General features: G+C 45.5%; 1 protein-coding gene across 1 annotated transcript in view; it reads left to right on the forward strand.

Annotated features, from left to right (window-relative positions):
• Nucleotides 1-14,011, forward strand: part of LOC146191671 (cell adhesion molecule Dscam1-like) — a 303,280-nt gene that overhangs the window by 126,866 nt on the left and 162,403 nt on the right. The window contains exon 3 of the mRNA XM_084600362.1: nucleotides 2,313-2,465. Coding sequence (XP_084456488.1) covers nucleotides 2,313-2,465 — 153 coding nt within the window. The remainder of the gene's footprint in view (nucleotides 1-2,312; nucleotides 2,466-14,011) is intronic.

Consider the following 14,011-nt stretch of genomic DNA (forward strand, 5'->3'; position numbering starts at 1 on the left):
AGAACTACGGACAACAGAAATATACTACAAAAAACTACACAACTACAGGAAAGTACTACAAAACTACAGAAAAAGCTGATAGTTACGACAGAACTACAGGATATTTTGTCGTATTTTTGACAAAGTTCTGTAGGTTTCTTCGACTGGGATGTGTTGTCGATTTCCGTTTTTGTGCGTTGCGCGAAACCATTGAACGCTGTTTCATTACCCGCATGGAAGCAGTTTGGTTCTCGAACATGTAACAAAGGCAAGGAGGTCGTGGGTTCGGATATCACTGGCGGCATGTGGTTTTTTTCATCAACTTCTAAGCCAATATCCCTTCCACGATTAATTATTACTTCACCTTCATCAACACACACAAAAAAATCATTCCCCCCCTGCTTTCTTTTGCGGCAGTAGCTGCTGACTTATGCATCACACAACCGAATCCCCTCATCTCCCCTGCATATGTTTGCTTAAAGGCCACTGAAGAAATACGTTATTCTTTAAGTTCCTGCAGTGTGCGATACATTGTGGCTACTGAAGATAATTACAAACTTTAATTTTTCTGACTGGACTCCACAGCCTGTGGAAAATGCGCATGTGGGACCACGACGCTGAACCTGGTGTTCCACCCAGAATTCAGTTCAGCCGTATAATGTTTCAACTAAAGGATGTTTACAAGAAAAATTACTTTCTACCGGACTAGTTTCCGCTGTTGATCCGGTGTCTGTCCTTGCTGCTGTTTTAGTTATGACGTGTCTTTTTTATTTTGTCAAGCTTTGCAATGGAGCAATTACCTGAGTGCCTTATAAGCAGTCTGTATACATGTAATAACCATGTGTATTAAATACCGTGTATGAAAAAAAAAATGGCGCAGTGGTTAAACGCAGTGGCCAGAGACTATAATCATTAACTTTGGCCCGGCCTGAATTCTAAACCCACTGGTGGTGACATTCTTTTTTTTTTTTTTTCGAGCGGTTGCTTGGAGGAGGCTCCAAAGCCACCTCGACGAAGTCCTAGAATACGGGTAGTAATGCATCTCTATTAAGATGGCAGGATCTAGAACACGGCCGGACTTGACTTGAGCGGCGGCGTGCGCTTTCGTTAAGTCCGGCTACGGCTAGAGAGACAACTTGAGGTGTGAATATTTTTGCTGAAATCAGAAAGAATGAATTGATATAGGCATGGCATGCGCAACTGAGAAATTAAAAGTATCGGTAAAGTGACTGCCAAAAGGAAATATAGTCAAGAATGATCTGAAATAAAATGAAGAGAAATTTATAACAAATGTGCTAAGATGTAGTTGACGCTTCAAAGTGGCTCAGATTATCAGGGATTTCATGGTGGAGGGGTCCATAAATTGCGACCACCTGAAGTCATTTGACGTGCACTCATATCGCACAGGATACGAGTGCCTTCCTTATCACCTCCATCAAAAAATTGCCGCGGTTTAGCTCTGGGTAAACCGGGAAGGAAGCGGAAACTTCATTTGCACGGCTACTCCTGTGGACGTGCTTGCGAATAAACACACGGTTAAGCGCTGGTCCAAATAGTAGTTTCGTCTTTATGCCAATGAATACGCTGCGATATAGCATGTGAAATAGTGAGACTTAGTTTCTAACTTGTTTATCTCCACTGTCGAGTTAATGGTTTTGCGTTGGAGAGCCAAGTTAAGCTGACGCCCCATAATTTTGTCGTCCTTGGTTGGCATTGATGGAACTCCAAGTCAAACATCTCAATTCTGCCATTGGCACGAAAGATGTTTTACGCTTTGGGTCTTTGTCATAGTCACCTACAGCGACCACGAGTTTCTTCTTTTTTTTAACTGGTTCAAAGAAAGAAAAAGACGCAGTATCTGTCCTACTCATTTCTGTGGACACCTGAACCGTGCCTTAAGGAAGGGAGGAAGGAAGGAGTGAAAGTTTTTGACTGGAAGTGAAAGTCTTTCTTTCTTTCTTTCTTTCTTTCTTTCTTTCTTTCTTTCTTTCTTTCTTTCTTTCTTTCTTTCTTTCTTTCTTTCTTTCTTTCTTTCTTTCTTTCTTTCTTTCTTTCTTTCTTTCTTTCTTTCTTTCTTTCTTTCTTTCTTTCTTTCTTTCTTTCTTTCTTTCTTTCTTTCTTTCTTTCTTTCTTTCTTTCTTTCTTTCTTTCTTTCTTTCTTTCTTTCTTTCTTTCTTTCTTTCTTTCTTTCTTTCTTTCTTTCTTTCTTTCTTTCTTTCTTAGTAAACGTTTCGTCGCAATATTCCTGGTCCGTTGTGTTTCAATTTACCTCTTCCTCATCTAACCGCAACAATGTCGAGTAATATTATGCTTGATTTTACTCTCTTCAACAGGTTCTGCAAAGTACCAAATGTTTCCCGAAGGTGAGCTCTACATCAGGGACGTGGACAAGGGTTTTTCCTACCGGAGCTACCGCTGCCAGACAAGGGACAAGCTCACGGGAGAGTCCACGAGGAATTCACTTCCCGGTCGACTCATAGTCACAGGTGAAAACGTCCACTATTGCGACCGACCAATCCGGTGACCCGGAGTAATGCGTCATTTGTGCTTTGATTACCGCGTACCCTCGAAGCATAAAATGAAATCTGAAAGTTGAATGAGCTTTTGTCGCAAGCAAAAGAATGGGAGCACTGTTTTACGAAGGGCGGTTATAAACAATGCATGTATCACTTGAGACGGAGCGCCACGGTGAGGGTTGAGGGGGTTCGTCTCTTTATATGTTTTTCTTGAAAACCAACCCAGCTGTGTGGCCATGAGGCCGAGCTCCGTCATGAATAATATAGTTTACATCGCACCATGCCTTTCTGTTTTCCAAAGGGGTGACATTGCGTACTAGCTAGAGCAAGGAAGTCATTAATCTTACTACTCGGCAAATACAAGCGCTTAGGACGGGGACAAACATTAAAATACATAGCAGTCCTCGTTGCAAACAGCCTTTTTTTTTTTTTATTCTTTGTTATCGTTATATTATTACGCACTTTCCAAAGCCGGAGAAAGTTTGCTTGAGCGCAACCGTCAACACTAATTAATTACGGCGCGCTGAAAGAAATTCGTGCAAACGTCATTGCAGATAAATAAACCTATTGACCCAGAAAGTATGTTTACGTGCATTAAAGGCTAGTGTCACTGCTCTGAGTTCCTCGACCAGAAAAACTTCCAGGGGGACCCTGGTAGCACCGAGAACGGATAAGTCACTTTAATCATCGATTCATCCGTCATGCCGTGCTTATATTCAACGAAGAATGCTTTCCTGAAAAGAATCGGCATTGCTAAAGAAAAGAAAACGAATTCAAACAACGGCGACAAATATTAATGAAAGAAAGCTCGTGGCGCATGTTCTAAATTAGCCTTCCATGGTTCGCTCTCGGAGAGTAAGCTTCAAACGCAACGTGGGAGTGCAACGCGTCGGAGCCTCCGTATTACGGGGAAGAGTTTCGAGAAAAGCTCATTTCCTCACCCGATACCGAGCGCCGGCGCAGTCAGCGTATCTGAAGACAAACACGGCCCCCTCTGTTCCCCCTTGGGCGCGTGGCAGAAGAACTGGAAAACAAGGGTGAAAGGCGCGCGAGCGCCGAAGGAAGCAAGAGCGGCGACAACAGTAACGACATTTGCGCCATAAGACACGACCTGCTCGAGAGACACATACCGGCAACACGGCTAAGATGAAACAGAAAACTACTGTGCATAAAAGCCAAAGGGAGACAGGCAATGCGGTGCTGCCCCCTGCAGAAAGAGCAAAGACCGGTACTTTCGGATTACGGCTAATAACCGGCAGCGTATCAAACCTGTTTGCACTTTTTTTTTTTTTTTCACTCTTGCTGTTCTCATTAACGCGAGGCGGAAACCGCCGCTTCGACTTTTGGCGCCATTTTTAGCGTTTTTGAATACTCCTGCGGCGCAGCGAACGCCGTCTCGTGAAAGTTTCACGCCATGGAAGGGAGGAGATGCTCATTCATTCCTAAAAAGGTTCTTTTTTTTTTCCCTCGCTCCTGCACGCGTACAGACGTAGAACACGCACACGCAAGAGCAATGCAGGCGTGAGAGTGCTAGCGCACGTTCAAAAAGCAAGCACTACAAACACGCGCTCTACACTATGTTTATCCAGGATACGAGTAGAGCGTTGTTAAACGGCGCTTTATTATTTCGGCGGGAAGCGAGAACCAAATTTTAAAAATAAATAAATAAAATGAGGGAGGTGGGCTGGAAGGGGCGTGGTTGAAGTAAAGCGAGGGTGAGAAGTAATTTGCGCTCGCCGCACCTCTGGTGGCATCTGAGCGAACTATGGCACACAGCGCAAGCCGTCCCATTCGTTCCGCTCTCGCTATTTGCCGGGGATTTTCTCTTGAACGCCTCTCGCGCAGCAGCTTTAACCCTTCCCCTCTTGCTCAGTTGAAGGCGATGTCGTCGCCTCGCTGGGCTTTTCGGCGACGCGTGGTTCAGAGATGCCTGCAGTAGTGCCCCCTGGCGCTTGTAAAAGAAAAGCAGGAAAAGCAGGGGGGGGGGGGGGGGGAGCAAACGTGACGGCGTGAACTGGCCATTTACATCGCGACTAATGAGTTTCTAAAGTCCCCTTCTCGTAAAGCTCTTCCGAGATGGCTGTTTACAATGTTGATTGCCCAGAGCTGTTTTTCGGGGATTCCAAAGGCCAGCGCTATGCGCGGGTTCCAGTGAAAAGGACAAAAATAAAATGACACGGTCGGTGCTGCCTTTAAGCGGTCCTGTCTCGACGCCCAGCTTAGGCGAGTCATTTGTTTTAATTTAGACCGCGTGTCGCTTTTCTCGACGGTCTTTTTTTTTTTCTTTCTCTCTCTCTCAGTGTTGCAACTCAACAGCAGGACAAAGAAGATAGTGCAATAGGCCGAATATTATTTCGGATGCATACAACAGGCGCCAAACAAGGACTAACACGAGAAATCTAAAGCGCAACGGAGAAAATTCGGACAGAGTAGTAGTAGTATGTGGTTATTTATTATTAGATATCAAAAGGAAGGAAAAGATGTTTATCAGCCCCGGTACCTGAACTGGGACGGCGGAAATAAAGGGATAGTGAGTCTGCCAACCAAGATCCGTATAACCCGTGCTATGGTCTTTCCAGTTGTGATGTATGGATGCGAGAGTTGGACTGTGAAAAAGGCTGACCGCCGAAGAATTGACGCGTTTGAATTGTGGTGCTGGCGAAGACTCTTAAGAGTTCCTTGGACTGCCAGAAGATCAAATCAGTCGATATTGTCGACCATAAACCCTGACTGCTCATTGGAGGGTCAAATTCTAAAGTTAAAGCTCAGCTACTTTGGTCATCTGATGAGAAGAGAGGAGTCGCTGGAGAAAGATTTGATGTTGGGAAAGGTTGAGGGTCGCCGGAGAAGGGGTAGGCAGCGAACGCGATGGTTAGATGGCATTCTCGAGGCATTGCAGATGAAGCTATGTGATGTTAAGAAGATAGTGAGAGACCGGAAAGCGTGGCGTGACATGGTCCATAGGGTCACGAAGAGTCGTACACGACTGAACGCCTGAACTGAACTGAGGAAGGGGTAGAGGAAATCGAAGAGATGACCGACACGGAGAAAGGACAGGGTAGATAAAAATAAAAATATATATATATATATATATATATATATATATATATATATATATATATATATATATATATATATATATATATATATATATAAGCAGATAAATGAAGGGGAAATGAGGGCACTCGTTATAATACATGAATGAAAGAAGCCAACAGTCGGCGAGGCCAAGGAAAGCATTGGGGATTGTACTTTGTCTTTTTTTTTTTAATTTTTACCTCGATAATCACACAAATTAGTAATGTAATCTGTTCTGGGGAAAGATAATTAAACACAAAGTAGAAGAAAAAACAACGTGCCGATGGTGGGATCCGAACCCACGACCTCCGAATATCGCGTCCGGTGCTCGAACCAACTGAGCTACATCGGCCCCGCTGTCCCCCCTGCTACTTTCTTGGGTATTCATGTTGTCTGTATACGAACCTTGAGAGTGTTTACTAATTTGTGTGATTATCGAGGTAAAAATTAAAAAAAAAAAGACAATGTACAATCCCCAATGCTTTCTTTGGCCTCGCCGACTGTTGGCTTCTTTCATTCATATATATATATATATATATATATATATATATATATATATATATATATAGGCTCTGGTATAACGAATAGATTGCCACAGGCACGTTTTCTGATTTAAATAGCTGTAATGTAAAAATCGCCTGAGCTTTGTGAGAGCAATGTGCGAACTTCAGCAGTTCACTAAGATGACGTTCTCCGGCTCGCTATACGCGAGGTTTTTTATTATTATTATTATTCTTTTACCCATCTCGCAACAGCGCTTTTGACGCGTCGCCTATATATCTGAGCTCTCCCTTTCTTTTTGAGCGGTAATCTCATAGATTAGGCGTCGTAGTAAAGGCCGATCTTCTATCCTTCAACACGTAAGCACGAGCAGCTTGAGCTTCCCGTTGTATGAACAACTTCACTGCTGACGATGGATGTCACCGCTACTTTCATTATTGCGCCCAGCGTTCACTGAAGGGACAAAAACATTCGCATTCAAATCATGATTTCCATGTGCTGGGTTTTGTTTTATGTGAGGTCACACCTAATATAAAACTAAACACAGCACATGGAAATCACATGATTAGAGAGATTTAGCTTACTGTGATCCGCGATCCGCCAGCGTGATCCTCTACCGCGCGTGGGCGGGGCGCACAAGCTGATTGGTCCCGACGCGGCAGGTCTATGTGCCGACATCATGTGGCGCCATCTATGGGCGGCAAGGGGATCTGGGCATGCGTAGTGAAACGCGCGGTGGCGGATCACGGTAGCGGATCACGGTGAGCTAAATCTCTCTAAGCACACCTAATGTAAAACTGTATCCAAGTCGGCTCCTAACAAAGTCTCTTCTTTATTTCATTTCACTCGCTACTAAGCAGAATGTTCAGCCGGTTCCTTAAATATAAATTCCTCGGGGAATGAACGTCGAGTTGACTCTTTGATGCAATGCAAATTCAGCCACCCATGATCGCCTCGCGAACGCATATTGAGCTGCCCGAACCGCGAACGCTCACTCTTCTTAGCGACGATAAGCGCTCTCACCGAGAAGACAGTACAGCCGCCGTCAAAAAACTAAGATTCTGGGTAAGCCTAGCTTTAGGCGCTCCCACAAGGCCCCGAGGGGAGGCAAAAGGCCGGCGGCAGGAAGCGGACCGTAAAAGAGCAAAGGCTACAGCTACGGAACCCGCTCGCGCGTCCTCCGTTTTATACAAAACTCGTAATGCTCGCATGCAAATGAGTCCGTCGTCATTGCGCCGATAATCATTCCTCTATTAACGATTCTCCCCCGCTTCGCGGTCTTCACCGCCGTTGTTGTCTCCTGCTAGATGTCCTCTTATCTTCACTTCCGGCTACGGCTTTTTCTTTGTCTTGCGCGCGCGTGTGTGCCGCCAGCCGACGAAGGGCTGTCGCTACCGCGACCACAGCCGCTCGCGCCGGACTCGATGTATTCAGGGCCGCGCGCAGATTATTCAAATTAAAGCACTGGGCAACCTCGTTTTCGCGTCGCGGTCGCCTCACGTTCGGGCGCGTCGTCGCGCGTCCCCTTCGCCGCCGTCGTGCTCATCTCATAAGCGCGGACGGAACTCTACTCAGGCACACATCGAATATCTCGCGAACACAAGGCGGCGTTTAAAAATGTCCCGACCATTATTTTTTTGTTGCCAGGCGCAAAGAACGCGCCCTTGTTAGAAGGCTAGCCTGAGTGACCTCAGAGTATCATGACACTCGTACGAACGCTGTAACCTAGCTATTCTGTACACTTTCTATGTTCCGCAGTCCATGAAGGGCGCGAAGTCAGAGGTACGTATAAGTGAAAGCGGCGGCCATCTGTTTCCTCTCGACTTTCTCAACGAAGAAGCCGTTGACGGTACGGAGGACCTTGCAAGCTACGTATGTTGGTCGTTAAGGATGTGGCAGCGTGTTAAAGAATACTGAGCAGCGTTTGATCGTTTCGGACTAAAAACTGGATATCGGTAATTAAGCGTAAATGCATGCACTCCGCGCTCATTCTTAAAACCCTGAATGCGTTCGGGTTGAGTAGCAACAAATCTGGGTGCCACAAAGTTTGCAAGCGTCGTTATATGTTCTATTTGAGGTAGCATGTTAAACGACTGAGAATGAGAGGAGTGATGTTGCAACATTAAATACAAATTGGCGAACCACACGGACATGTGAAACAGGATATGACACAAGCTGAAGCCGATCCAACGCACGTAAGAAATAGCATCGTGCTGTTTGCTTCTCCGTTTGCTTCTCAGGAGGAGCAAACGCAGCTCGAGCCGAACATGAAATAATTGCAGTCAGTGACAATAAAATGAACAGCGATTTGAAGTAGCTTTCAAGTTTAATTTCACGCTATGTAACTTGACTCTAGTGTCGAAACAGCTGCCGGAACGCCAGAGTAGGGAGAACCTGGTGCTCGGCCGGCACACGAATGATTATATAAGTGACGCATGAGTTAAATTCCTCAGACTGCGAGATGTCTTTGTTTTGTGACATCGTTACTTTCTGTCATTCGTTGCTTGCATGAAGAAGTGTCCGTATATCGCTGGTGTTCTCCCCATCCAATTATTCCTTTTCTTCTTTAATTTATAATGCTTTTTTATACCTATAGGGCTTCACGGTGTGCGGTAGCTGTACACTCCATGAGCTTATGTAAAGAATGACTGAGACAAAGGAACTAAAACTCGCGCAGCACCAACTGTGAGGAATGTAAGTGCAAAAGCGTAAGACATTTATTTATTCTCGATTCTTACCTTCATTTTCAATTCTACATGCTGGTCAGAAAAAACTGGAGCACATGCGAAATGAGTTGTTGAACGCTACAGAAATCAATGCGATCGTGATAGCTGATTTTACAATCCCTTCAGTATAAAAAATGCATTACAGAGGGTAGAAGCGAACTTATGTCATCAGGAAAAGAAGAAAGAAACCGTAGAGAAGCATAATAGTAATACCAAACTGAAACATATTAAAAGGATCGGAAAATGTGTCGACGACAATAAAAAGTACAATCAGATGCGTTGTACGCAGCCATTTCGAAAAGACGAAATACCTTGAAGGCGCAATGGCAATGATCAGGAATTACATCTAAGTACAACGCGAAAGAAAGAACGAAAATTAATCAATTCAGGAATATAACTCCGTCTTTTAATTTCGGTTAACGATGGCGACTAGCTGTATCACTGAGTTCAGGTTTGCCAAAGAAATGACTAGGTGAAAGTAGTTGTATTGCAACGCCATATGTGTACTTTCTTTCCGACATTCTAGTGGAAATTAATAAGAAGAAATGGGCATGGGCAAGACATGTAGTGCGAAGAGAGGATAGCCGATGGTTGCTTAGGGTAGCAAACTGGATTCCAAGGGAAAGAAAGCGTAGCAGGGGGCGGCAGAAAGTTAGGTGGGCGGATGAGGTAAAGAAGTTCGCAGGGGTCAGCTAGCACAGAACCGGGTTAATTGGAGAAATATAGGAGAGGCCTTCGCCCTGCAGTGAGTATAGTCAGGCTGATGACGATGACGTAAAGGAGATTCCGAGAACATCAGTGCATAATTAAAAATTATGATTATCTAGCTTGGAAGTATGCATCGCTACATATATCTTCTCCGATAATGACGTTAAAATTAGACCTAAGAAAGATGGCGAGTGATCTTTGACACCTTCAACTTGTCTAGTCACTGAAAATATTATCTTACTACGAATTACACAGCAAACCCTTGTCGGGTAACTTAGAGGTTAACACACTGTAAAAATAATTTGTGGTATTGAGTTGACGCTCGAGCTTCCATCCTTCTTTAATTTTGCCACACAAATCCCTTTTCAATGATCCATGCGCGACACGTAGGTACACAGTCGATCTCGGTAAGGTCGAACCCGGTATATCTAATTATTGCTTATATCAAACTTTTAGATTATCTTCTCAAAAATCCCACTTGTTCGCGTTCATCCAACTTTCGCTCAGAGGAACATTCGATGTATCGAACTGCGCACCACACAGCTGCAAGCTACGCTTCTCCTAACGGTGCCCTTAGAAACATTTTTCGCGCGCGGAGTCGGATCGGCTGTTCAGCATTGGACACCTCCTGGCGGCGCTAATGCCGTAAAACTGTTTGATGAGGTGGACGCCGAGTCCGCCACACTGCTTTCATGCGAGAAAGGCGGGGTTTTATGCACCGGTTGTCAGGTTGTTGTGCAGTGAAACCAGCCTAGCTGACCGAAGTCTTGCGGCGGCTGCCGCGCGTCCTGCTTCGTTGATGAAGCAGTAGGAGGAAACGAGTGTGTCCTGTTTTAACTGAGCTATTATAGCGTTTATAGTGGCGTTTCTCAAAGCATCATCCGCAGCAAGCTTGATGTGCACCCAAACCCCGATGGCACATTCTCTACACCGTGCTAGACGCTAGACGCTAGCAGAGCGAGTTTCCGCACTCTGATCTGACCTTACCGTTCACATCTTGCTCCACACTGAACGCTATCGCACTACTAGGGGCCAAACATGAACTGTGCTGCTCATTACTTTCTTAGCAATGGACAAGCATGTACGAAATCTGGACAAACGCTTTTAGTTTACACGGCTTCCTCCACGTAGCGAACGTAACCGCCCCATGCCCCATGCAGAGTAGCATGTCAGCGAATATGAACGCCGGCTAAAATCTGTTTTATTAAATAGTCTCTCTCTCTCTCTCTCTCTCTCTCTCTCTCTCTCTCTCTCTCTCTCTCTCTCTCTCTCTCTCTCTCTCTCTCTCTCTCTCTCTCTCTCTCTCTCTATCTATCTATCTCTCTCTCTCTCTCTCTCTCTCTCTCTCTCTCTCTCTCTCTCTCTCTCTCTCTCTCGGCGCTAAACGCTCGAAGCGGCCGCAGGAACTGAAAACGTTCAGGGCATCCCATTCGTTTTCCATAGCCGTCGACTAGTCGATGTAAACGGAGGGACCGTTTCGACGCGAGGAGGAAACGTCTGCTGCGATAACGACCATTTGCACGCGTAATATCGCCGCCCACTCTAGCGTTCCCAAGAATTGGGACGAAATTTAAGTTTATGTCAAGAGTGCTACGCAGCAGTGTTGCTTTGTGGCGCTGAGGTAACGTGCCCAGCTCGCGACCTAAGGAATAGAAATTCGACTCGACCAACTATATTTCTTTTAAGCGAAATTGATTGGCTTTGACTTCATGCCCCTGTTAACCAATCAGGACTTTCTTGACACAGTATATATAGACTCCGGGTTTTGCGCTGAACGGTACCTTGGACGCTGCCGCGTTATATACAAGTCGTCAGCGTCCCCATTCAATAACGCAGTGTTCCCCAATGGCTGGCAGCTGATGTCATGGCAAGCTTGGCAAGTTAGGGTGGCTGGCGGGACTTGCAAACTGCAGCAATTCAGGCTGTGTTCGTCTATCCACAACAGGGATAGGAGAAACGACCAGATTGTCAGAAGAGCGTTCGATTACTGCAAGCAGTGACGTGCTAGCGAACCTTTTGGCTCTACGCGTTCCCAGTGAATGACGACCTATTGATTCTTTCCAGGTTTGTTTACAGCCTTCGATTGAATCTATGACGTAAGGCAAACAATTTTTGACTGTCTCCCGATCGCTATTCGCACCGCTAACTCCCAGCTACAACCGCTACACGTAGCCGCCTGTTCTTCAAGAGAAAGTGCGAGGAATAAAGTGCCTTGAATATACAATACTAAAATACTTTAACCTGAAAGTCGGAACGTTATTTGGTTTGTTTGCATTCAGCAGTTTCCCGGTAATTTTCAAATTCTTACGCTGCCGAGTAATCGAATTTCTAACATTCCTTTTATCGATTTGATACGATCGGCTATTTGATACCAGAAGAGTTGAGCCTTTTGTGGACCCGGCGACGAAAGTTTTTAAATAAGGCACTGCAAACTGAAAAATTGTTAGAGGTATTGCCCGACTAAAGAGACCGCGCAAAGTGTCACAGACATCGCAGGCCGTCCTTTCAAAATGTGTAGATATATACAGAGCAAAAAGCCTGCGATTCAGTGTCTTCGAACTAAAAGCTTCTTGTCAAAGGTGATATTACATTCTCTTAATATCTTAGGTGCTAGGAATTCCTCACATGAACCGCGCTACGACCGAAGGCGGCGGCTGTTGCGGCTTCCTTTGCACTTGCTGCACCTCGTCATGAAAAGGCGAAAGAAGAGAAGAAACTTCCAGCACTGCGGCAGCATGAAAACTAAAAAGGGCAGCTATAGGACGCCACGTGACTGACTTCCCTTTGTGCGGATAACAATTCCTTTCAATCTGCTGCCGGAGGCCCCTTTGGCCCCTGGCGAGGCGCGCAGTTTAGATTATCTCGTTCGTCGGCGACCCCGCGTGGGCGCCTCAGTCTCTACTGACGATAGCGCCTCGGAGAGCGAGAAAAAAGAGGGTTGAGAAGGAACGAAAGCGCTAAGCAGAGAGAAAGAAAGGATCTTGCAAGACAGACTGAAAGAAAGCTGTGCGCGTCTCAGATTTTGCCGCTGTAATAAATCGGCCGAGACGACGACAAAGGCCTGTTCGAAGTCGATAATTTTGGCTGAAAGCCATGCCGCACCCATCGTTTCCCTTTTTTCCCTCTATACTTTCCTCTCCCTATTCGTGAGAGGAAAGGAGAATAACGATGCGTGGCGGCGTCCGCGCTCTCCTCTCTCCCTTCACTTTGTTTCCCGGCCTGCTTTTTCTCTTTCCTTTCTTTCCCGTGTCTCATTTCCGCCGTCACTCTTTCCCCTTCGTTACAATCTTGGCTAGCTTTTGCCTATCGGGGAGGCGATGACTTTTCTCCCCATACGTGGCTCGTAGTAAAGCAAGAAAAAAAAGCAGAGGGAAAGAGAAGACTCTTCCTGCCCTCCACCTCCTTTCCCTTGGAGTCGATAAACAGGCGAAACTGTCCTTGGGGCCTCCCACACCCATCTTTTTACACCGGCACCTTCCTTTTCCCCATCTCCCGCCCATCGCATCCCGGAGGTCTGTTATACCCATACCTTTTCATTCCCGGGCCGTTCCGGCAATTATTCCTTTTCTGCTAGCGGCTGTGCTTTCGTTTTATTATCTCTGACGGCGTTATAACGCACAAAACGTTTACACGAGACCGCGGGAAGTTGCGAATTATCTGCCGCCTTGCAGCCTTCTCTCTGACTGTGTATTTTATTTAGCCTTTCTATTTGCCGGCCTTCCTATCTATTTGTGTCCGGCGACGGTAGAGAGCGATAGCAACTGAAAAGAAAATGACCTTCGGCATTTTCTGCCGAATTTTTGTATGCAAGCTATTAACATGTCTTTTCTTTTCTTTTTTTTTTTTTTTCTTTTTTTTCGCCGGCGCTTCGTTGAAGGTCAGTGACCGCTTTTGTTCCGCTCCCTGTGCATCGTCGTACCAAATACAATTTTCTTTTTTTTTTTTAATGGAAAGCATAAAGCCGCAAAATAAGGGTGATTTTCTGCGTCATTCTGAACGCAGTGAGCAGGGTTAGGGCCTCCGTCATAAATGTTTCGCTCCTCCGGCTGAACCCGCAGCGCCAGTGACAAAATGTTGCCAATGCGTATAGTAACTGAAGAAGGGTGTTCTTTCTATGCGATCAGCATAAAATGTGGGCGCCGTAGGAACTCCATAAATGCCGTATTTAAAGGTCATGGCCTGATCGTCAGGCTTAGAACTCGCCCAGCATTATAGAACGCATGCCACGAGGAAGCATGGGCAGTAATGGGGGTACAATAACGTTTAAAATTAATTGCCAGCAACTCGATGACGCGGGCGCTATCCTCTGTAAGCCGTAATTACGTTGTAAATAATTGCAACATTCGAAATATCTAAAAATGCAACTTTAGCGATATTTATTTGCTCCTTAAAATCACTACGGCTATTCTGAATCCTCCGTTCGCAACTTATAGTGCTTGTTCTCCTACTCTATAAGATCGACGCGTAGAACTCGATTGATTCTCCTGAACAGTTTGAGGTAGA

Source organism: Amblyomma maculatum, chromosome 4, assembly GCF_055883805.1.
Source record: "Amblyomma maculatum isolate TAMU_Amacu chromosome 4, ASM5588380v1, whole genome shotgun sequence".
In the NCBI taxonomy this organism is placed as follows: domain Eukaryota; kingdom Metazoa; phylum Arthropoda; class Arachnida; order Ixodida; family Ixodidae; genus Amblyomma; species Amblyomma maculatum.